The following is a 26,185-nucleotide window of genomic DNA, read 5'->3' on the forward strand; positions in this document are numbered from 1 at the left end:
TATGCAATTTTGAAGGCAAAGGTATATATAAATTGCAAACAGGATACATCATAAATGAAAATTGTTCAATTTACAAAAATTAATTGTCTATACAATTGGAGCAAATATGGCATGGGTTCCAGATGAAAGGCTTTTTCACTGCGCAACTCAGTATATACTCATACAAGTTATGTGTTGAAGTAATCCATGCTCCAATTCCAGGGAAGCAGAATTTTGAAAATGGACCTTGTTAGAATTTGCTGGAGGTTTACTTTTGTTATATCTGTTTTGAAAAGCCAAACTGCGAGCAAAACCTCCTTAATGGTTTGCTTAGCCGTAGAAATCACCAGGTGTTCACGTGAACCCACTGCATCATCCACTGTTTTACTTCCAGGTTTTATTTTAAGATCAAAAATTATATTTCATTATATAATAAGTTTAAAAATTACATTTTTGGTGCCTTTACATATTATATACTATGTATTTACATAGGCAGAAATTTCCTATTGTTTACCCTCCCCATTGATGCCAATGTTCTCAATGAATGACTGCTATGACCAATTTCATTGCATACATGAATTTTTTCTCTAATCTTCCATATTCAATAGGTTTTGAGAAAATATGCTTGTCTGTGGTCTATGCATCAACCATTGCACAAAAGGCCGAAACTTTACATTGTGAATTTGCAGTGGACGCCCAAAGATGAGCTTGCTATGCTTAAGATTAATGGTTAGTACAGGAAGATCATTTACGGATAAATTTCAATGCAGCTTTAACTTATTAACTTGTGTTTTAGGTAAATGCGATGAAGTATTGACACGAATCATGGATTATCTTGGATTTAATCTGCCACCATATAAAAGGTACCATTTCCTTTCCAGCTCTTGCTGTGACTGAAGATCGGCAGAGCTGATGGTTATGGGGGATAGCCGTCTTCGTCAGTGGTCATTTTTTACCCACTTCGAACTCAAGTGCTAGCGAGCTATTGCATTCGCATTTCGTCTATCTGTTCATTCATTGTCAATAAACGGAATCCAGCCATCATGTTGCTTCTAAATGGTATGCCATTTTTCCTTGGAATTCTTGTTGATTTCACTATGAGAAGGGCTCTTAAATATATCAGGGATTCTTTGATCAGTCAAGCGTGACACAATTGGTTGCCGTCTTAAGTGCCATCAGTTCTTATTTGTAGATAGAAAAAACACATTATTATTCGAAAATGGAATTATTAAATTCGTGGAATCAGTTGTAAAGCTGAAAAAAGAAATACGATTATGATTGGGCCAGGATAAAGACAAAGCAATAAGTAACCTGGCAGACTAGGTTGAGGCAAATGTATGATTCATCTGTGGAACACTGACCGAGGCTACAATATTGTAACCTAGGTCGGTTGACTTGCACAGATTTTCCTGTTAACACTGACCGAGGCTACAATATTGTAACCTCGGTCGGTTCACTGCATTAATCCATTAATCCAAGATCAAGATCAGTCAGTTAACTTGATCAGCTTTTGAAGTTATTGCGGGTCCGATATCAGTCGGTTGATCTGTAGTTTTGACTAACGTGGAATCCAAAAGTGTTTCCGTCAAACTTCTCCTATCATTGATGAATTACATGAACAGTACATCGTACACATTCCTAATTAAGGGTTTAAAAGAAGTTTAAGTGCGAGCCTTATACATATATTATGAATTGCCATGATTGATAAGAAAACGTTTTTAGAATCGGATGACAATTAATATAGAATTGGAGTCAGATGTGCATTGTTTTGGGGGTGTTCAAACTTCGCTGAATCACTGAATCGTTGATTATTATATTAATTTCGCTGATTTGAATTCATTTCCAAATACGCTGAATCCATGTACATTTTACATATTCTAAAGAAAATGTTTCATTGATAAATTTCGTTATATATTTTCTATAAAAATTCATTTGGATTAGGGTAATGAATGTATTTTTGCGGAGAGTGGTAAGGCCTTTCGGCTTATGTCTGTGCTTAGATGTAGTCTTTCGGCTTTAATTCGCCCTGGGGACCCGAGTTTCAGATATGACAGAAAAATATACAAAAAATCGTGACGATTGTTAGTTGAGGCAACAATTGAGATGAAATTGGATGTGATCACAAATAGCAAATAAACTGACACCTGCTTGTCCTAACCAGGCTGCTTAAGATACCACAATGTTAGAGCGCTGTTAACCACATGAATCTTGCTCTGAAGGCCCTATTGTCGTCATATATGCGGTCACTTATATGATTTAATCATTTATCATAAATTGTTTATTTTACAATTATTTGAAAAAATTAGTGAAATGAAAACAATTATTGTTATTCACACAGCATTCAGCGTGTCAGCGATTCAGTGACTCAGCAAAGTTCAAAATTCTTGTTTTGGATGGAGATTGATACAGAAATCGAAAGGCGGAATCAAAGAAATATCTATCCCAGTTTTGAGCTCAAACGAAAGGCTGAATCCAAGAACGTGTCTCTCGCACTTTTGAGCCCAAACATCTATTTTACTTAGTAGCCACTTAGCAATTAACAATATCAGCTACTTTCCCAGTAGTTTACATTAAACATCAGTCACTCCGAAATAGTTTACCTTTCAATTCAGTTGGTTTTCCAAAGTAGCTGTTAGAAAGAGTCTACTGCTGAAAAGTGACGGTTTTAAAACATCTGATGTGCTAGTGTGCTAGCATTTTGATAGTGCACACTGGCAGGTGACTGCAACCAACGGATTGTAAACAGCGACCTACCGATAGTAACTCCTACCACGATAGCTTTATGCTAGGTTCATACACACGATTTTTCGTCGAGAAATCGAGCAACTCGCAGTCGAGCACAACTATTTTGAAGTGAGTCATGTGTGTGAACTCTCAAAACACATCGTTTCTAAACGTCAACTAGTGAAAAGTGACCATTTTGAGATGGCATGGTAATTTCCTGTTCAAAGTAGCCACATCTGTTAAAGATTTGCAGTGATACGTGACAGGTTCAAAGTTCCCAGCCCCCCCCCCCCCCTGTTAAAATATCCTCTAGGTAAATATCCCCCTTGCTAACAGCAAAATTTAATAAAATACTTCAATCTACTGATTTTGAAAAACTTAAATCGTTTCAACAATTTCAAATTTTCTGTGTTGTTTTTCCCAATATTCATCTTGAATAATCTGTGACTTTAACTAAGCTACGTACAAATAAGATGACATAATTCTGTAACTTTTAGCAAGCAACATGCATAAAAAATGATATTATCAGACGTAGTTTTTAATCTGAAGAAATCTTGTTTAAAAGTATTAGTTAAATATTTATGTACCCTGTGTTAAAAGTATCAGGTGGAGAGGCCCATGTACTTTTTCACAAAAATAGCATTTGGACCTTTCAAGGAGATCGGTGTGCAGCAAAGATATACGCGTTACCTCCGCTATGAGATTTTCAGGCGGGTGGGGAATTCAGGTCACCCGGGTCTATAGTCATGAACACTGTACTATAACGTCCAGACATCCATCTAAAAGAGTCCATGCTCGTAGGTACCAGGTACATAGTATCCAGGCAGCAGCCGAATAATTTGGGTCACCTGCAATGTAATATAACCATAGAAATTAAGCACTGCTAACTAACAGCTGATAGAGTTCATCAGAGCATCCAAAATTTAAATCTCCAGAAATCTATCTACGGTTTTTTATGTAGTGGATGCCATGTGTCCCTCTAATCGCCTTCATCAACGCAAACATTTAACACATGTGACGATTTTAACTGCTAAATCTGCCAGCGATCACTCGATACCGTTACTTTTCATAGTTGATAACTTAAAAGTGAGATTGAAACAATCCTTCCCGTATAAAATGTAAAAAAAGGAACACCTAAAACGGTCACCTAAAACGCATTCATAGTCATATAGTCTTGGATAATTACATGCCACATAATCATTTTAGTTCAGGAATCGAAATGTTTGAAGCTCGGTTTAAAAATCCTCCGATATTTAACAAGTGTTTTAAAGAACACTGATATGTTTGATAACAGGGTCGAATGGCTTATTTTGAACATTTCATCCAATTCCAAATTGGCTACGTATTTCAGCCTAGGTTTCATGCTTTTTGAGACAGGATGATTTGATATTGTTTTAACAATCAAGAGAAATCCCTCAAGAAAATCAAGACGCGGGGAATATATTAAGAGCAACGTTTCGCCTAAAAAATTGAAAAGCCAAATTGTATTTCTAATATAACACATGTGCATGATCAGGCCTCATGACAGATAGGCTACTACTCAACGGTGAAAGCCTTAAAATTCTGCTGACCTGCATTAATTTGTATTAAACAACAAACGTAAGTGACTTAAGCAAGGGTACAAAACGCGGACAGCGATTTTATTGTGTGAATCAATAATATACATAGTAAAGCATATATAGCCTTGGTATTTTTCTGTGCAGAAAGTGTCTTTGATGTTTGAGCTAAATGATTGAATGCAATCTGAATAACTGAGCAATAATGTTTTAACGCTACAGAGCTACCCCTCCCTCTCCGTAACTTTCAATCAATTTACGGTCCTAAAACCATTTTGTATCAATAGCTACATTAGAGTAGATGTTGATTTAATTTCCAATAACAGAAACAATTAGTAGTCGTTGTTTTCGGAAATCCAACTTGTCAGACTTGTGTCAGGTGTGTCAGAAAATATGTTACCCAAGCTTTGAGACTTAAACTTAAGTGTTTGCCTTAGGTCGGGATTTTCAAACGCAAAAAGAACCCATTCATGGCTAAGAATTTAATTACCTTGGAACCGGGTTTTTTTTATGGCTCTGAAAATGGACTTATTAAAAACAAAGAATATATAAGGATTGTTGCAGTGTGTACATATATTTGTCAACGATCACCTGACATTCAAGACATGATTGTCACCAAATAACCATGACCTCAATTCTTGTTATATCTTTGTGTTCATTTGTAAAATCTTATGTTCATATTCAAGATAGCACGAATCAAGGACTTCGGTAAGAAACAGATTTTGAGAAATACTGATTCTGATATGTCATCTGTGAGGAAAAGGAGACATCAAGCTTAATTGCTGTTCTTGGTTCGACTCCGTTTTCATAGCCATTTTAAACATAGTAGTGCGCACCCGGTAAATCGAACAGTCAACTTACCGAGTCAACAGGTCATTTTTTCAAACTCAAAATAAAATGTTGGCTGCATTGCTCTTCCAGATCGATATTTGAATATTTATTCAAACAAAATCTTTGGTCGGGATATATTTAACATAAAACCAGACAAGAGAAAATTAGACACAATTGTGTACCGGGTATATATGTTGATATTTCCTCTGTTCACAAGTTTACAACTGCTTAGTGGCTAGCAACTTTGGTGCTTTTTGCTAACATCTGTTTTTATAAATTATTTAAATCGTTGTTGACTCCTGACCACCCAACTTGAGTACGTCCACTAACAACCGTCTTGTTTGGTTCTCGCGTGGAAACCCTGCATATTTTTTTAGTCTATATCTACTTGTAAAACTAGACACGACATAATGATTGACAGTTCAGATAACACATGTGTTTTTTTGCTGCTAGCAGAAAATTAGTCCATTGTAAATAATTTCTTGATTTATAAAGGAAACTTATTTAGTTAACATTCTAACCGTGTGATTCCCTAGTTTTCGGAATTCTGACATTTTAGGAATTGTGCGCATAAACGCTGCTTTTCAAATGAAATTTGGAATTTAAAGATAATTGCAGTTTTCTAATACGTGAATTTGAAACTGTGGTAGGTTATCGCTATAATTGCTATAACACAATTATCCTTCACGATTAAAACTATGGAAACTAACTCCATCCTTTATATTTCAATTCATATTTTGACACAGAATAGCGAACAGTAGGACCTTCTCAAGACGAAATAAAAAACAGATTCTCTCTGTCACCACATCATCAAAATACTGTTTATGGCAACATCCAATTGGCCAGTACTTCAAAGACTGTAAAAACAACCGACTGGGGTTGGGCCAGTGATCGCAAGCAAAGGTCATGCAGTAAATCGACCGAGGCTACAATATTGTAGCCTCGGTCAGTGCTAACAGTTGAATCACACGTTCTATGCAAACCCGCACTGCTAGGTAACAATTTATCTATCATTCCCTTGACCGAAGCATAACCGTTTTTCTTTTTTCAGCTTTACAATTGATTCCATGAATTTAATAAAACCATTTTCGAATAATAATGTGTTAAAAAGGTTTCTTGAAAATATTGACAGGTAACCACTTATAGTCTTGATATTTGGTAAATAATATCACTGTGGTAGTATTCATCTCCTCATGTGGAATTGGGGTAACCCAGTGTTTCAGCACCAATGAACAGAGAAGTGGCCTAGATTGTGTTATGATGACACAGGTTTAGCAGGAATGGTGTATGGCAGACCCGATCTGGCCTGCACCTGGGGAGTTGAAAATTGAATTATATACAATTTTCCTATATATTGGTACCTAGGGTTATCTTGTAACCGCAATCGATCGCAACATGTAGCTCGTGACATGTTCTATGATTGTGGAGATTTTCAAGGTTATCAGTTATTGTACATGGTCACCAGGGTGTGCTACAATGTGAATAGTACAAGCAGAATACAAGTATTTTCATATTATATCAGTACCTATGCATATTTTGTAATCACAGTCAACTGCATAATTGTAGCTAGTTCTATGAGTTTTAAGGTCATAGGTTTAATATGTTCACCAGGGGGCATTGAATATTGAAATGTTCTGTTTGTTGAGCATTTCAAACCACTTCCCTGGACCCCTAGTTGGACGTTTTTAAGACAATGGATTGTCTTGATATATCACTTTACACATGTAACCACCCTAGACAAATATACAACCCTGACACAGGTCCAGTTAGAAACAAGATGGCGTAATGGCGGCCATTTTTAAAAACAAAGGAAAACAAACTTTTCACACATTTTTAGGCCAGCTGTAGGCTAAGCCTTTTACTATAAAAGTTGAGTGAATTTAAATGATGTAGTTTCCAGAGGAATGCCATATATTCAGACAAATCATGCATTCAAGCAATATCCATTCTCCAATTCCTAGGACACCAAATTTTGAAAAGGGGGTTTCAATTTACGGGCGGTATTTAGCGAAAATCTCAACGCAATGATATTAGTTTTAAAAAGCCAATCAGAAAGCAAAGTTTTCTCTATAATTGGCTTAGCCACAGCTGGTGTTCATGAAAAGTAGTGGGGTCATTATATAAAGAATGATAAAGTTAACAAAACGCAGCATAGCTATGTCAAATGATAGGCTGCTTGTTTCATATTCAACCTTCATCAATGAGAACTTTGATTCCGTAAGGCCTTTTGATATTAGAGGATTTGGTTTTTCAGGGAAAACGATCCCATATTTCAACTCTGTACTCATCTACGAATTCGAGAGCGAAAAACAACAACAAGAAAGATCTTGCCTTCACCGGAGATCAAAATTGAATTGCGAGGAAACAAAAAACATAAACTTATGCAGATGGTGCAGGATATTTCAACAAAGGATCATCAGGCGAGTGACCAAGAAAATAGCAAAAGGGTTCCAGTTAATGCAGAAGAGCTATTGCAGGAAATAAAAACTGACGAGGATTCATATCAAACCATGAAATGGATGTTAAACCAAACTCTTTTCAATCATCCCCTCATTTATATCATCAACAAGCAAATATCCACTGCTAAAAAGCTGCATGACTCTCAGGAAGTATGTGAACTAGTTGGAATACCTGAAATGATTGTCAATGACCATAGTTATGCTAGAAAATCCCCAGCACAATCTACTGATTTAGCTGCTTACAGTATGTCGGCAACGCCGTCCATGAATTCATTGAATGGATTCTCAGATATGTCGACTGGTACTCCAGTGTGTCCTGTTCGCATTTCAAATCCACTCTGCCCTCCTGTAAAATTGGCGTCAATGTTATCAGCAGTTGATCAAGTGGCAAAGAGTCAGGAATGTTTTTTAAACCCAAATCCAGTTATTGTTCCATTACATATGAATGAACCACCATTTTCATTGTCGCCAATATTAACCGTGCAGCTGTCCCCTGGATTATTGGATTACCCTCAGTTGGCTCCCAACAATATATCAGGAATCTCATTTATTCCAAATCTGAATCAGATATCTGGTAAAAATAGTATTAACAGTTCTACTTGCTCAGTAACAGGCAGCATACATAGTACTTCATCTAGTTCTGACCATCTAGCTACCGGTAAAGTTTTAACTAGACAGCAGGACACCTGTTCATTAGAGACTGTAGTAGACAGTCTTTCGGAGAGTGATTTATTTGAATCAAACGTTAGTAGTCTGCCAGAAAAAAAAGAAACCACTCAACCAGAGAAGATTGTAACTGGCAATATAAGTTCCTCTTTTATGAGTGCGCCTGGTTGGTTTGGTAAAGGTTTTAACCCAAGACGATCGCGTAAACGTAAATTATAAGAACCAATCACATAGGTTTATTTCGTTTCAATTAGAATTTTTTTAAAATGGGTTAATTGCTTGGTTAGATAACCTGAAATGTGTTGTAGTGTTGTATATTATGTATAGAGTTTATGCACTCAACCCATTGAATGTGTAGTGTAGGAAATCAATGTAACCGGCAAACCTTGGGTAAAACCTTCGCAATACAGTCAACCCCACATAAGTCGTCATCGAATTAGTCGTATCATCATATATCTCGTATATTTAATTTGGTCCCGACTTTCCTCTTAGTTAAACCTTATGAAATTATGCTTATAACTAGCACTTCATAATTCCTATTTTCATAGTCGTATCGTTTCGTGCAAGTCGTAATTTTAGAAGCCAAATCATCTGATTCCATTCAAAATATCTCGCATAAGTCGTAGCCCGATATGCCATAGCAGAACATAAAAAATACGCTACAATATTGTCAGTGTAAGTGTTCAGACAGTTACAATGTAATTTTCTTGTGACGTCTGCGTGGTGCAGGTGGTAGCTTTAATTGATTGATTGAGCGATATAGGATCTGCTCATGATACGACGAGCCATGCTGGAATCTGAACATCGTATATCGTATTTTCATTATCGGTTATTCGCGGTATTCGTATAAAACCAGGACTTAAAGATAACTCATAAAAATACGACTTACACGTTACTCGTACATCACGTAAGTCGTAGTAAAAGTGTCAGTCTTGAGGACTACGACTTATATGGCGTTGACTGTATTACCAAAATATACACCCAAAAATATGGACACATGAAATTACTGTTCATTTCTAGGTGCATAATCACTTAAGAATACTGTTGTTGTGACTCAACACTTGATCAATGTTATTCTGTCTGTCGTCAGATCTCATTTTGTTTAGATAGTGTTTCAGTTTACCCAGTACCAATAGGAAATTCGACGTGTTATGGCGTTATTAATACAATGTCAGTCTTATAAATAATCGATTCATTTAAGAGAAAAGTTTATTTAGATTTCATTGAAATGTAAAAGAAATCAAATGCAGATTACCTACTATCTACTATTAACAAACCTGGCGGATCCTCGCCTGCCATATGTGGAATCCTCTATTGCCACAGTAACACTGTGGGTTGCCCATTACTTGGAGCGCAGATTTTTTTCAAGGAAAAAAAATGGGATGGCAAAGAGAAAATCGTGAGATGTTCCAATTATGCAGTAATTAGCTTTCTAATTTCGATATGTTTTTGCAAAAATTATGGTCCATCCAAAAAAATTATGTTATTGCTGTTCCCTATATGGTTACTGTTACACCCCACAAGTCTGACACTCCACTTGTCCGACACCCTGCTAGTCTGAGGCCCCACTAATCCGACCATACATACATTGAAAATTATTTTTGAAATGTCTCATTCATCTACCCTCAAAAAGCTTTTCAATTTGCTGCTCCTGCACTTTGGAATGTTCAGCCTCTACTCCTACGAGCGAAAATTTAAATTCAAACCTGAAAACATATCTCTTCAAACGAATCTAGCTATTTGTCTTAATGTTTTAAACAAATCAACAATTTTCGTAATTTCAATGTTATGTACTTCACCGATTTTTAGCCCACTTGGGACTTAAGTCCCAGCGGGCTATTGCGTTCACTTTTCGTCCGTCCGTCCGTCCGTCCGTCCGTCCGTCCGTCCGTAGACGGAATCCAGTTATTTTGGGAAGTTTTAAAGACGCTTCAAGGTAATGTCTTGATATTTGGGGTACACATGTATCTACCCTAGACACATCTTCAGCCCAAAAACTGGCCCTGTTAGAATCAAGATGGCGGACTAGCAGCCATTGTTGTTCGCCAAAATCAGCACTTTTTACACATTTTTGAACTTTTTGAGGGAAATTTTGAAGACGCTTTGATCAATTACCTTGGTCTTTCGGATATATGTGAATCCCCCCAGGGCCCATCAACATAACAAAAATTGGGTCGGTCGGACTCAAGATGGCCGTCCTATGACCTTTTTAGTGCCCAAAAATGTTAATTTTGGCCCGAATTCTGAGTCCTGTAGCTTCCTACTGGTTTGCCATTTCTAATTGCAATTTGTGATGGGTATTCTATGGAAAGGGATGTTTTATACCTGAGACAGGTATTTTTCATCAGCCAATTATGATGCAATTGGCGGCCATCTTTGTGTCACCAGTACTCATTCGTAATTGGGAAAAAGTTTTTCCACATTATATTGATACCTAAGCGTATTTTGCTACCAATCAATTAGAAAGTTGTAGCTCATAACGTGTTCTATGATTGTTGTGAGTTTCAAGGTATTGGATTTCGTATATGGCCACCAGGGGGCGTTGAATAATACAATATCTTAGCATTTCTTTATTATATTCGTACCTATGCATATTTTGTAACCACAATCAATTGGAAAGTTGTAGCTCATGACATCATCTATGATTGTTGCGAGTTTTAAGGACATTAGTTTTCCTATATGGTCACCAGGGGGCGTTGAATAGTAGAATAACTTAGTATTTCCTTTGTTGGAGATATGATTTAGTCATTGAAACGGTAGATTAACTTTTATATATTTTCCATGCTCCAACGCTCACCGGGGTTGGCGGGATTAGGCAGAATAAACGGTGTTCTCGTACTATAGAGACGTAGTTGTATATATCGAGGAAATATCGACATTTTGGTCCCTCTTGAGCTTGGAAAAATGAGCAGGGATACGATCGTGCGATCTAGGAACGCCCACCGGGGGCATTACGATAATCAAATTATGAAGATTAACGCATTAATCGGTACATCTGATTATACTAAATCGCAAGAAATCTGCATCATTTTGGAAAGCGTTCGAGGAAGATTAGCTAAAATTGAGGAATTGAATGAAAGGATATGTGAATTGTCGACCGATGATCAGTTCGCAGCATTTTTCGAAGGAGCGGAGGAGGATATTCTGTCAAAAAAATTGGATTTGCGAAAAGTGGAATCAAAACTCATCGATTGGCCTCTTGGAAATTCAGGACAAGGAAATTCAGGACAAGTAAATTCAGGACTATCTAGGAATTCTGACAACGCTAGAAAGGTAAATCTACCAAAATTAATTCTACCCAAATTTTCTGGAAAAATACTAGAATGGTCTGGCTTTTGGGATAGCTTTGACAGCGCTGTAAACTCGTCCACCATGATGACTTATGTTCAGAAATTCACTTATTTGAAAGCCCAGCTCATTGGAGAAGCAGCTGACGCTATTGCTGGTTTGCCAATAACAGAAAATGCTTATAAGGAAGCCTGTACAATTTTGAAAAGTCGATTCGAAAGCCACACGTAGTTACAAAGGCATATATGCGTGCCGTGATTGATTTGGAAAAGCCTTTATACACTTATATTAGTCTCCGTAAATTTTCCGATAAATTGGGCTCGTATATGCGTACATTGAGAACATACGGTAAAGACGACGATTATTTCGGCGGTATATTGGTCCCTATTGTTATGGACAAGTTGCCCAGTGAAGTACAACGTAACCTAGCGAGAAAATATGGTGACCGTGAATATAGCTTAAGCGAGGTTATTAGTGGGCTGGAAAATGAGGTTTTTGTCATGGGAGCTGGTTACCAACCTGGCACAAAGCCCGAAGAAATTTCCACAATTGTCGTTGGTTCTGCAGGTATTCGACGCCAGACTGGTCCTTTGAAGTGTCACTATTGTTCAGCTGGACATAAAGCTACCAACTGTATTCAATTCGTAACCGTCGAAGCGAGGAAAAATCGAATAAAACAACTTGGTCTTTGTTTTAACTGCTTAATGTCGAGTCATCAGTCACGTCAGTGTCCGTCAAGAATCAAATGTAAAAAATGCCATGTTGGAAGACATCACACTAGTATTTGTACCGGAAGTCAGTCACGAGGACAAGCACAGACTGGAGGACAGGGTTCGAGTTCAGATTTGGCAGGTGTTCAAAACGAAAGAGTACCAAATTCGTCATTACAAAATGGTCAAGGTCAAGGTCAAAGTCACGTCTCTGCTGCGGTCCATGATAATGCTGATTCTAGCCAGGTAGATGTAATTCAGAATATTGATGCCCCAACCGTATCCAGGAATGTTGCTGTTGCTGTCTCTGGAAATTACTGTAATGCTACACTTCAAGGAGGATTACTGAAAACTGCTGTTTCGTAAGTTGAAAATGCTGTATCGGGAATTAGAACGAAAGCTAATATTTTATTAGATGATGGGTCTCAAAGAAGTTTTATTCAAGAGTCGTTGGCTGAAGAACTTCAACTTGTTACTGAGCGTGAAGAACTGTTACGATTGGCTAGTTTCGGGTCTCAGTCGGCAAGTGATGTACGTCTTCTTCCTGTGGTTAAACTAAGGTTGATATGCAGAGGTGAAGAAGTTTTTGAGATGGAGTTACTTGTCGTTCCGGAAATTGCAGCACCGATAAAGAATATGTCTAAAATTACTAAAGAATTTTCTCATTTGGAAAATTTGACATTAGCGCATCCCGTTGATGATACTGATTTATTCAACATCACTGTACTAATCGGATCGGATTATTACTACAATATTGTTAAAGATGAGATAATCAGAGGATCGAGTGAAAATTATCCCGTGGCAGTTAATTCGAAAATTGGTTATTTATTGTCGGGTCCGATCAGCGAAGCATATAGTAGTCATTCGTCCGCGTCAATGGTGACAATGCTAGACACATTGGTTAACAGTACCGACGATAAACTCAATATGAAAAGACTATGGGAATTGGAATCTATAGGGATTGAAAGTCCTGATGCATCGAAGCGTGAGTCAGTTTCTATGGAGGAGTACTGTGCTGAGTCGATTAAATTTACCGACGGTAAATATGTTGCGCGTCTACCATGGAAGAGTGACCACCCGCCATTGAATGACAATTTTACAATGTGTCGTGCACGGACTATGTCGACTATAAAACGATTGGTAAGCAATTCAATGTTGGAGACTTATGCTGGTCTAATAACAGAACAAGAAAGAAGAGGATTTATAGAACGAGTTCCAGACGCAGCACCAACTGATGGATCATGTCATTATTTACCACATCATGCCGTGATAAAAGACTCTAGTACAACACCGCTCCGTATTGTCTTTGATTGTAGCTGTAAGACAAATTCATCCATAAGCTTGAACGACTGTCTGGAATCGGGACCCCCTCTACACAATGATATTGTCGGAATGTTATTGCGTTTTAGAATCGGGAGATATGCTGCGGTCTCAGACTTGGAAAAAGCTTTTCTATCCATCCTTCTGGCAGAACAGGATAGAGATATGACACGTTTTCTCTGGTTAGAAGATCCGAAAAATCCAGGAAGTAATTTGGTGACATTCAGATTTCGCGCGGTATTGTTTGGAGCAACGTGCTCGCCGTTCATTCTTAATGCTACAGTCCTTAAACATTTACAGCTGAATACGTCATCAATCACTGATTTGATTGCTAAGAATATATACGTGGATAACGTCATAATCTCGATGAATGAGCAGTCATCTATGACAGATTTTTACGAACATTCTCGTCAGTTATTGAAGAAAGGTGGTTTTAATTTACGATCATGGAGTAGTAATTGTCCAGAAGTAATGGAACGAGCGGAACGAGATGGTGTTGCTGAGAAATCGGTTAAAGTGAAGGTACTTGGACTCAGATGGGATTCTGAAAATGATAATTTGAGACTATTACCCGTTACATTTTCGTCGATTCATCAAGATTCATTGACTAAACGAATGATTCTCAGTGATTCATCAAAGGTCTACGATCCGATAGGATTTATTTCTCCACTGTTGATTAACGCTAAAGCACTGCTGCAGGATATATGGAGAAGAAGTCTTGTATGGGATGATCCAGTACCAGAAGATATTAAAGATCGTTGGGTTAAAATTTCAACAGAAACATCTCAAGCTCTGGATTTTGACTATGGACGTATGACGTTTGACTATGGTTTAGACTCGATAGAAGGCTGCGAGTTACATGTATTTGCAGATGCAAGTGAAAAGGCTTATGGAGCTGTCGCTTATCTAGTTCGTGATACAGATTCAAGATTACTGATGTCGAAGTCAAGAGTTGCACCCGTTAAACAACTATCAATTCCACAACTGGAACTAGTCGCTGGTGTAATTGCGTCACGGTTGGCTAAGTTTATCTTGGATGCGATTGGTACACCTAAGAAGCTGTTTGCGTGGTCTGATAACCAGTCAGTACTGTATAGATTACAATCTGATAAACCATTGAAGTCGTTCGAATTGAACAGAATTACAGAAATTAAGAGTCAAGTTCCAGATGCTGTTTGGGGATACTGCCCAAGTTCAGAGAATCCAGCTGATGTATTAACACGCGGTTGTACAGCATCTGAGCTAAGATGCAATAGACTATGGTGGGAAGGCCCAGAATGGTTACGCACTGGTGATCACCCTAAATGGTCTGCTGAGTCAACGTTGCTGAATGTTCAATTACCAGTACTTGAAGTAGGAAAGAACATTGAACCTGAGAAGATTGGGCTTGATCAGATTATTGATGCTCGAGATTATTCTGATTTAAACAGATTATTTAGAATATCAGCATGGGTAATGAGATTCGTTGATGTTGTACGTGGTGATCAGAAAAACAGAGAAGAAAATTTGAGATCGTCTGAAATCGAAAGAGCTAGAATTGAATGGATTAAAGCGGCACAGAGAGACGAATTCGCTGCTGCTCGAGAAATGATGCGTGGACGTAGTAAGATTATGGTTGATATCGTTCATCAACTTAATCTCTACATCGATGATGATGACGTGATTAGATGTCATGGTCGAATTGGTAACTCGGATCTGCCGTTCTCCGCAAAGTTCCCAGTATTGTTGCCGAAAACTCACAGATGGCTCAACTTGTCGTTCGAGATGCACATGAGAGAGTTTTCCATCTTGGGATTAATTCAACCGTAACTTTCATCCGACAGTCGTTTTGGATTCCGTGTGTACGTCAGTTAGTGAAGAGTATGGTCCGTCAATGTGTCGTCTGTCGTAAACTATCAGGTCGTCTATTCAAGCTTCCTGTCGAGCCACCGTTGCCCGGTGCGCGAGTAGCAGATGTTCCCGCGTTTTTCCATACTGGTATTGACTTTGCTGGTCCGTTCAACGTGAAGATGATGTCAGAATCTCGGAAGTGCTATATCTGTCTATTCACATGCTCAGTGAGTAGAGGTTTACATTTGGAAGTCACAGAAGATCAGTCTACAGAATCGTTCATGAGAGCTTTTAGAAGATTTGTAAGCCGTAGATCTCTACCAAAGAAGGTTTTGACTGATAATGCTGCAACCTTCAAGAAAGCATCAGAATATGTGTCGAAGAAAGGAGTAGAGTGGTCCTTCATAACGAAAAGGGCTCCATGGCATGGAGGCTTTTGGGAGCGTTTAGTTGGCATTGTGAAGATGGTATTGAAGAAGGTTATAGGAAGAGCTCATATCTCGTTTGATGAATTTCGGACAGTGGTATCGGAAGCAGAGGCTATCGTCAACGACAGACCACTGACGTACAGTTCTACCGACATAAACGATGAAGCCCCTGTTACACCGTCGCAGCTGATGTGTGGTCATCGGCTGACTACACTTCCACATGATTTTATCACCCCGGAAGAGCTGGAAGATCCAGACTTCCAGATTCAGAAGAATGAAGCAGACGTGAGAGCTAGAAGATTAGACGAAATATTAACGCGATTTCGTAGTCGATGGTCTAAAGAGTATCTTACAGCCCTAAGAGAGTATAATCAACGATCTGGAAAAGAAGAAAAATTAAAGGTTGGCGAAGTGGTGATCATACATGAAGAAACGCCAAGGCTTAAATGGAAGTTGGGACTAGTGACAGAACTGTTCTATGGACCAGATAGAATATGTAGATCTGTTGCATTAAAGACAGCAAATGGTTTCACGAACCGAGCAGTGTCCAAGCTGTATCCGCTTGAACTACGAGCCAGTCCAGATGTCAAATACACCAACATAGACGTCGAAGACGATAGACGAACTCATGCAACAGAAGATGGCCGAACTAGAACTCATGCAGAAGAAGATGATCGGTTACCAAGACGAGCCAAAACAGAGGCCAAGAACCGAATTTTTGAAATTTCTCGTAATTAATATTATGTAACTCGTTCACCCCCGGAGAGTGTTGGAGATATGATTTAGTCATTGAAACGGTAGATTAACTTTTATATATTTTCCATGCTCCAACGCTCACCGGGGTTGGCGGGATTAGGCAGAATAAACGGTGTTCTCGTACTATAGAGACGTAGTTGTATATATCGAGGAAATATCGACATCCTTATTATATTGGTACCTAGGCATATTTTGTTACCATGATCAATTGGAAAGTTGTAGTTCATGACATGTTCTATGATTGTGGTGAGTTTCGAGGTCATTGGGTTTTGAATATGGTCACCAGGGGGCGTTGAATAGTAGAATGACTTATTATTTTCATATTAAATTGGTAACGAGGCATATTTTGTTATCACAATCAATTACAAAATCGTAGCTGCTGACATGTTCTATGATTGTGGTGAGTTTCAAGGTCGTTGGTTTTTGTAAATGGTCACCAGGGGGCGTTGAATATTGAAATTGTTAGATTGTTGAGCATTTGAAACCACTTCCCAAGTGGGCATGGTATCCCTGGACCCCTAGTTTACCTGCGTGATGTAGTCATGAAGATTATAAGATGGTAGTGAGCCGATGAAGTCATATTTGTGTCACCACTAATAACTTTTCGGTCCTATAAGTGAAGAATGGTCGACGTCGGAAATCCGGAACAGAGCGAAGAGAGTGATACTTAACTAACTGCTTGGAATACCAAAACTAGAACTGATTTATTTTTACACACAAACAAACTATTTATATACATTGAGATACGAGACAGGTGGAGACGGTCCTATAAGTGAAGAATGGTCGATGTCGGAAATCCGGAACAGAGCGAAGAGAGTGAGACTTGACTAACTGCTTGGAATACCAAAACTAGAACTGATTTATTTTTACACACAAACAAACTATTTATATTCATTGAGATCAAGACAGGTGGAGACATGGAAAATGATACATAAAAAAACGAAGGTGACGAGCAGTGACAGGACAGTGAGACAAACAACAATTAACGCATTAGACACAGACAAACTGTCTTAAGAAACAAAGAGCTATTACACGTAAACATTTAAACATTAACGGAATATAGAATATAGATGAAATGTATTAAACAATTATCATGGACATTTAGTGTTGATAAATCATTAATAGGGTAAGCGTTTTTTCAGAACAAAGGTCGAAAGGTCGAGCTCATAAAAAATAAAAATAAATTCTCACACGCTCGAATCTATTTTTATTTTTCACTCACTCAACCCATCAACCTCTGATATGAAACAAGACTTACCCTATTACTCTAATAATATTCATATATATGAACGTTATATAAATGAATATTATATTATTGAAATCAATTTTAATAAAGAATATGTATAATAAATGTAGAGTAAACAAATACACAGTGAATTCTTAAATAGAATCAAAGATACTACAAATGAAAAATTTGTAGATAATAAATTCAAAAAGTTAACAGAATTAACATCACATAAGAAATATTTAATTACGAATATTGAAACAATTACTATGGTAATAAATTAGTTATTCACTTAGAATATGAAGGATTAGAAGGAAATAAATATAAATTCAGAACATATCTACCAGATATATTTCATAGATTATCTAGTGAAGATATTGAAGAATTATATTCAGGTGATTTCTATTTCATATACAAAGGTAAGAATGAAAAAGGATGTCATGATATAGATTTCGAATAAAAAAATACGTAAAATAAATGCAAGATAAATTATAAGAATATAGAATATTTGTTGATTCAAGAAGACTTACAAATTATAAATCTCATAATTTATTGATACAACTAGGAAGAGAATTTAGAAATTGTGTTGATTTAAAATTAGTAAATATCATAGTTTATGTAACTCATTTTACAATATACCGAATAAAACTATTGAACATAAACCCTTTTAAATTTTTAATAAAATTAAAATGAATGGTTCTATATATATTTAAAACCAGGGTTATATAATGTAGATACATTATCACAAGAAATTAATAGTAAAGCCTGGCACAAATTAGGTAGTAATTCCGGGTTTAGTATTAGATTTTTAAAAAGTGATAGTTCTGATAAAATAAAGATAAGGTTATCTCATAGTGAAAAACATAAATTTATGGTAAAAAAACATATAGCTAAACTGTTAGGAATTCCTCCAGATAGATCTTTAACAAATATTGATGCTACACCAAACTTAATACCGTACACACATTTTTATGTTTATTGCAATTTCATTGGTCCTACAAAAACATTCGATGCAACTAAAGATACAACTTGTAATTCTAGTATATGTATATTAAACATTTGACCATTGAAGAATGTTAAAGAATTTGGAATGCAAATAAATCATAATTTAACAGAATGTGATTTTAATAAGATTTTAATTAGAAATCATAATGGATACTTAATTGATTTGAATATTCCTGTGACACACAGAGAGATCACAAGGATCTATCGGAGCCGTGCCACCCCAAAAGAAAAAAATAACATTCATACAAATTCACTCTTACACATGCACACTACAAGCACCACACGTATACACCCACGCACACTGCATCAGCGAATGCATTCAAACAGAATTACAACATGGAAGTTCAAAATACATAATCACGATAATTTAAGGAATTTTAAACACTTACGTTGAAATACTGATAAACTAGTAGAATTACGAATCGGTTTAGGGATAGGATTCCAGAGAAGCGGTCCAGAAATCTTTACAGTGAATTGCCTAGAATTAGTTCTATAATTTGGCGGTCGTAAATTATCCATCGCCCGGGTGTTTCGATTGTGAATGTGATGACCGAGTTGCCAGTAGTAATGTTACTGCCAATGTTACAGTATTGTAAATGGGGGTGAATCGAGGTTAAATATAACATACGCATAGAGTTGGTTGAGAGCTTGTTATAAACACGATATAATATTGCAATATTACGAGAAACTTTTTTACAAATTGAACGCATAATGATCTTTCCATGGTGTTTTTCGTTAATAGTTACACCCAAAAATTTGTGTAGAAGAGACTCGGTCAATCTCTTGGCCATCAATAGAGATTTGTGCAACGACTTTGTGATACGACTTTCTGAATATAATGTAAGATGTCTTTTTTATATTAATAGATAGCTTATTGGCATGAAACCAGATTACAAGATTTGATAACTCACAGTTGACAACGTTAACAAGACGATTAATATTTTGATCGGAATAGAAACAATTCGTGTCATCAGCGAACAAAATTAAATTTAAAATATCAGATGAATTTGTACAGTCATTCATATAGATTAGAAACAACAATGGACCTAAGATGGAACCTTGGGGCACTCCAATACTAATACTAAGCAAAGTTGATTTAAATGCTTCAATTTGAATGATTTGCCAACGGTCACTCAAGTAGGTTTTGAACCACATCAGTGCGTAGTTTATACCATAATGGTTTAATTTATGTAGTAAAATGCTGTGATTGACAGTATCAAAAGCTTTGGAGAGATCTAAAAATATCCCAATCGATGGTGTTTTAGATTCAATATTAGCTGAAATTTTATCTATAATCTGAGTCAAAGCCATTGCTGTTGAGTGGTTTTTGGTTTACCTTTGTTAGCGATATGAAGTTGGCGTTGAGCCAATTTCATGTAAAATCGCGGTACGTTATTTTATGTAAGCTTTTGTTACATTGGTTCTCGGTTTAAACGACGTAAAATCGATGCGCTTGAAGACATGACGAACCTCCGTCGATGTACATGGTCAACTTTGTTAAAATTCTACGATAAACTGTTTTTGGCGGGAAAATTCTTAGCTCTCACGTATGAAATTGCAATGTCCTCGATTGGGGGCGTTGTCTCTACGAGCGAATGTGATTGGCTGTTTTTGGGATATACGGGGAATTCCGGCGCTACTAAAATAATTATGGGAAAGCCATAGAATGGCGAACGTTTCATTGGACTAGGTGCCGTATACGAGCAAATTTCAAATGCTCATTGCTGATGAGAATGTAATTATTATCCGCCATAGGTATTGTTTCATTTTAATACCCGGTGATTGATTTGATTGACACTGAAGTGCAAGCGAACATTCACTTACACAAGGCCTCCACGTGCGCGCGGATTGCTATAATAGACTGTTGCATACACAAACACACGCTCGTACAGTATGCACTACTAGACGCTGCTTGCTGGCGCGTCTGACATTTCATCAACAGAAGATGAGCGCTATGTTTTCTGTTTGATATAATTTATAATAAATTGTAATTTTTTGTGACCTGAAAATATTAAGCAGCAAACTACAAGTATAGGTCGAGGTCTGAATATTGTATTAGTAAATTCCAGGATTTAAAACGATCTAATACGCCGATTTCTTACTGCACCGGTTTAGATTCCGCGGCCATACGTTGGAAGAAGTTTCCAAGACTAAATATTCAGCCACCCTCTGATATGTGACATCATATGAATTTTATTTGAATATTTTTTCATATTGTGAAAAATATTTCTTTGAAAATATAAAATAGTTTCCCTGCCGCGCCTACCTGTACCCTACGAAATGTATATTTTTGGTCTTATTTGACTACAAAATAATTCTTTGAGAAAGGTGAAATACAATATAGAACTTTGAAGTCACGAATTAAAAAGATTTTTCAAGCAATGCCCTTACCCCAAACAACCTCTAGCTTTCAAGGTAAACCAGACTTTGCCCATGGGCAATTTATTTTCTGAATCCAAACTGGTTGCTATTTAAGATTGAGAATTTATCACAAAATGAGGTTACTCTATTATACAATTATTTCCAAAATCTTTGAGAAACAGGGTAGGATTGATATAGGTCGATAATTATCAAAACAATGGGCGTCACCTTTCTTATAAAGTGGACGAACTCTGGCGATTTTTAGTTCAAACGGGACAATACCTGATTGTAGGCTGCAATTAAATTTATAAGAAAGTGGGTCTTTGATTGTGTCAATAATTCTTAATAATTTTCATTGAGATTTCATCGATACCGATCCCCGTGTTTGCTAAAAAACTATTCACAATGTCGGCGATCTCATAAACGTGAGTAATAGGGGTTTAGTTGTTTCATACCAAAGGTCGAAGGGTCGAGCTCATAAAAAATAAAAAATAAATTCTCGCACACTCGAATTTATTTTTTATTTTTTACTCACTCGCCCCTTCAACCTTTGATATGAAACAACTAAACCCCTATTACTCTTAAAATATTCATATATATGAATAAAATATAAATGAATAACTTCTAAAATCAATTAAAAAAAAAAAATTTGATATTAAAATGGAAGCAAATAAGTACTACTGTCCAACATGTAATATCAATATTGATAAATCCCAAAAATCAAGACACAATAAAACTAAAACACATTTAGAGAATAAATTGAAACTAGAATATAAAGATGATATATTAGAAACTAAATTAGATGAATTAAAGAATGAAAAAGAAACATATAAATGTGATACATGTAATCGATCATTCAGTGATAAAAGATATTATAATGAACATTTAAAATCTAAAAGCCATATTAGAAATATGAATAATGATATTTTAGGTGAAGATTATTTTGATAAGGACAATGATAAGAAACATAAGACAATTAAAAGAATAAGAAATAAATTAAACAATAAAAGACCATACATGGAAGATGTAAGAAATTATATTAATTCATTAGATAATAAAAAAGATATAGAGATAACCGAAGCATTTAAAAGTGATATTGGTCCAGCAGCTATTGAGTTTAAATTTCATAAAGGAAAAACATTAGAAGAAAATGAAAAACATTTAGAAAATATGAAAGAAATAATAAAAATAATAACTGATGTTGAATATCCTAAAATAAGTATATCTTCTAAAGTTAAATTCATTAAATCTGAAGATAAACCAATATATAATATAAATTCTCATTCACAACATATTATATCTAAACAACATATAGATGATAAATTAGATAAATGTTATAATGAAGTACAAACTAAAATAGCAGAGAAATATTTTGAAGGATCTGGTTTAATATTTGATGAAATAATATTTATGACTTTACATGTGTATAACACAAAATATAATTAGTTAACTAAATCGAAACCAATAGATGAAAATAATTTATCATATTATAAAGAACCAGATATTGAAGCATCGAGTTATATTAAACTACCATTTAAAACTAATGCTGTAATAAATGTACAAAATTTTGACGATAAATGTTTTCTATGGACAATTATAAGTTGCTTACATCCAACAGAAGATATTACACATAGTTTTAGATTAACTCATTATAAACCATTTGAAAATAATTATAAGATAGATAAGTATCCTGTTATAATTAAAAACATCCCAAAAATAGAAAGAGATAATAATATAAAGATAAATGTATTTGATTTAATCAAATTACCAAATACATAAGGTAACAATATAAAACATTATACATTAGAACCTTTATACCTATCAAAAGGTTATGATTCAAACGATGTTATAGATATATTATGAGAATCATTATATGTGGATTAAAAGAATTGATTTATTTTTTAAATCAGAAAATGATTTTGATAATAAAATATATCTATGTAGAAAATGTTTACATAAATTCAGAACTGAAAGTGCATTATTAAATCATAAACAATTATGTGAAAATCATGATTATTGTAAATTAGTTTTACCAAATGAAAAAGATAAAATATTAGAATTCAAAAAATATGATTACAAAAATAAAGTACCATTTGTGATATATGGAGATTTTGAATCATTAAATAAAGAACTAACTGATCAAGATAGAAAAGAAATATATTATAAAAGAAAGAAATTAAATTCTAATGAAAAATGATTTTTCAGATGAACCACCAATAACAAATACAATTAAAAAGATTCATCAATCAGCCGCAGCTTTCGGGTTATATATAAAATCTGATTATCCAGAACTAATTAAAAGTGAATATTATCATTATAGAAATGAAAATGTTATTAATCATTTTTGTGACTTATTAATTGAATATGAAATAAAATTTAATGAAAAGTTAAATAAAAATATAGAAGTTATAATGACAGAAGAAGATAAAGAAGCATTTGGGTTTGCAGATAAATGTTATTATTGTGAAAAGATATTTAATTATAAAGATAAAAAAGTGAGAGACCATGATCATTTGAACGGAAAGTTTAGAGGCGCTGCACATGAGAATTGTAACTTACAAGCTAAGAAAATTAACTTTGTACCAGTTATATTTCATAATCTATCATGATATGATGCACATTTATTCATAAAACAGTTATGTCATAAAATAGAAGAAATTAATAATGATATAGAAAGATTAAATTCAAATAGATCGAAAAATAAAATACCAACTTATAAATTTAAAATGTTAGCTAAAACATCTGAGAATTATATATCATTCCAACTTGGGTGTCTAAGATTTATAGATTCACATAGATTTTTAAATAGTTCATTAGCTTATCAAAATCATTAGTTGATGATGAATTAAAACTATTAAAACAACACTATCCAAATAATGATGATTTTAAATTAATGAGATATAAAGGAGCGATTCCATATTCTTTCTATAAAAATCATAATGATTTCAATATAACTGAATTATTGAAAGAACAATTCTATGATGAATTAAAAATGAATATGTTAAAGATGAAGTATATAATAGAACATTGAATATTTGGAATCATTTCAAAATAGAAAATCATGGACAATTAGTAGATTTATATTTGAAATCAGATGTATTATTATTATCGGATATATTTGAAAGGTTTAGAGATGTAAACCTAAAATATTTTAACATTGATCCTTGTCATTGTTATTCTAGTCCAGGTTTAACATGGGATTGTGGTTTAAAATTTACAGATATAAAAATGGATCTGTTAACAAATATAGATCAATTATTATTATTTGAAAAATCTATAAGAGGAGGTGTTTCAGGTGTATTAGGGGATAGATTTTTCAATGTAAATAAAGTACATAGTTATATTTCATTTAGTCAATCTAAGTGGTTAGAAAAATATATAGATTTTAACACCAAACAGAGAACTGAAGCTAAAACTGATTTTGAGAAAGATTTCTTCAAGTTAATGAATAATGCATTCTATGGTAAGACTTGTGAAAATATTAGAAATAGAAATGATATTGAGTTAGTTAGTAATGGTAAAAGGATAAGGCATTTACAATCATATCCTAAGTTTTTAGGTAACAGAATATTTGATGAAAATTTAGCTGCAGTTAAAATGAGAAGAACTTCTATGAAATTTAATAAACCAATTTATGTTGGAGCATCAGTTTTAGAAATATCAAAATTACTAATGTATGAATTCTATTATAATGTATTACAACCACTTTTTGGAGAAAAACATATAGAAATCTTATATTTTGATACTGACAGTTACATATTAAAGATAAAAACTAATTACATAACTGATGATTTAAAAACATTAAAACATCATTTTGATTTCAGTAATTATCCTAAAAATCATGAATTGTTTAGCAATGATAATAAAAACGTTCCTGGTAAATTCAAAGATGAATTAGGTGGTGAAGAAATGATTGAATTCATCGGTATTAGATCTAAAATGTATTCATATAAAACTAAAGAACATGAAGCTAAAAAGTTAAAAGGAATAACCAAAAGTGTAGTAGAAAAGAATATTCATTTCAAAGATTACATCAATTGTATATTCAATGAAGAAGTTAGAAAACATAAGATGAGATGTTTAAGATCTGAAGATCATGAAATGTTTATTGAAGAAATTGAAAAGATAAGTCTAAACCCATTTGATGATAAAAGATATATTCTGGATGATGGAATTCATACAGTTCCTTATGGTTGTAATTTAGATGAATACTTAAAATTTAAAAGAGAAGAAACAAAAGAGAACGAGATAATGAAAAGAATTCTAACGTGTTAATCAAATTTTAATAAAAATATGTATTATAAATGGAGAGTAAACAAACACACAGTGAATTCTTAAATAGAATAAAATATACTTCAAATGTAAAATCTGTAGATTATAAATTCAAAAAGTTAACAGAATTAACAATCCATGAGAAATATCTAATTACAAATATTGTTACAGTTACTAATAACTATGGAGATAAATTAGTTATACACTTAGAATATGAAGGATTAAAAGGAAATGCACATAAATTCAGAACATATTTACCAGATAGACTTCATAGATTATCAAGTGAAGATTTAGAAGAATTATGTTCCGGAGATTTATATTTCGTATACAAAGTTAAGAATGAAAAAGGACACCATGAAATAGATTTCGAATAAAATATGTAAAATAAATGGTAGAATTAAAAGAATACAGAATATTTGTTGATTCTAGAAGACTTACAAATTATAAATCACATAATTTATTAGTACAATTAGATAGATAATTCAAGAATTGAGTTGATTTAAAATTAGTAAATATAAGTTTATGTAATTCTTTTTACAATATATCAGATAAAACTATTGAAGATAATACTTCTTTAATTCATATTAGAAATGTAAATAAATGGTTTCATCTAATTTTAAAACCAGGATTATATAATTTAGAAACATTAGCTCAGGAAATTAATCGAAGAGCACGGTTGAAAATTAGCAGAGATGATAAATTTTTATTAGATTTATTAAAGTGATAGCACAAATAAAATTAAAATAAAGGTATATGATGAAAGTCAACATGCATT

The 26,185-nt window shown here is 34.5% G+C and overlaps 3 protein-coding genes across 4 annotated transcripts in view; all 3 read left to right on the forward strand.

Annotated features, from left to right (window-relative positions):
* The window catches only part of LOC141904616 (NAD-dependent protein deacetylase sirtuin-7-like), a 51,903-nt gene extending 41,986 nt beyond the window's left edge, over positions 1-9,917 (forward strand). Inside the window, exons 7-9 of one of the 2 annotated variants that reach the window (XM_074793232.1) lie at positions 588-708; positions 776-842; positions 7,345-9,917. In XM_074793232.1, the coding sequence (XP_074649333.1) occupies positions 588-708; positions 776-842; positions 7,345-8,434 (1,278 nt within the window). In that variant the 3' untranslated portion in view covers positions 8,435-9,917. Of the gene's footprint in view, positions 1-587; positions 709-775; positions 843-2,591; positions 2,744-7,344 lie in introns of those variants that run through there. The other variant, XM_074793233.1, reaches the window with a different exon arrangement.
* A 1,831-nt stretch (positions 9,918-11,748) lies between these two features.
* Positions 11,749-15,342, forward strand: LOC141904315 (uncharacterized). Its single transcript, XM_074792896.1, has 2 exons — positions 11,749-12,575; positions 12,648-15,342. Exons 1-2 carry the CDS (start codon positions 11,749-11,751, stop codon positions 15,340-15,342), a joined length of 3,522 nt encoding a protein of 1,173 aa, XP_074648997.1.
* Positions 15,343-15,395: 53 nt separating this feature from the next.
* Positions 15,396-16,529, forward strand: LOC141904316 (uncharacterized). Its single transcript, XM_074792897.1, has one exon. The coding sequence runs from the start codon at positions 15,396-15,398 to the stop codon at positions 16,527-16,529; it is 1,134 nt and encodes a 377-aa protein (XP_074648998.1).
* Positions 16,530-26,185: the final 9,656 nt, after the last annotated feature.

Source organism: Tubulanus polymorphus, chromosome 4, assembly GCF_964204645.1.
Source record: "Tubulanus polymorphus chromosome 4, tnTubPoly1.2, whole genome shotgun sequence".
Classification (NCBI taxonomy): Eukaryota; Metazoa; Nemertea; class Palaeonemertea; order Tubulaniformes; family Tubulanidae; genus Tubulanus; species Tubulanus polymorphus.

What these genes read in the sequence shown, in the direction of transcription:
- LOC141904315 (XM_074792896.1), top strand. Translation starts at nt 11,749, where the DNA reads ATGCGTGCCGTGATTGATTTGGAAAAGCCTTTATACACTTATATTAGT. An exon ending in TTACTGAAAACTGCTGTTTC is followed by an intron (nt 12,576 to 12,647) that starts GTAAGTTGAAAA and finishes GTCTCAAAGAAG; the next exon opens with TTTTATTCAAGAGTCGTTGG.
- LOC141904316 (XM_074792897.1), top strand. Translation starts at nt 15,396, where the DNA reads ATGGTCCGTCAATGTGTCGTCTGTCGTAAACTATCAGGTCGTCTATTC.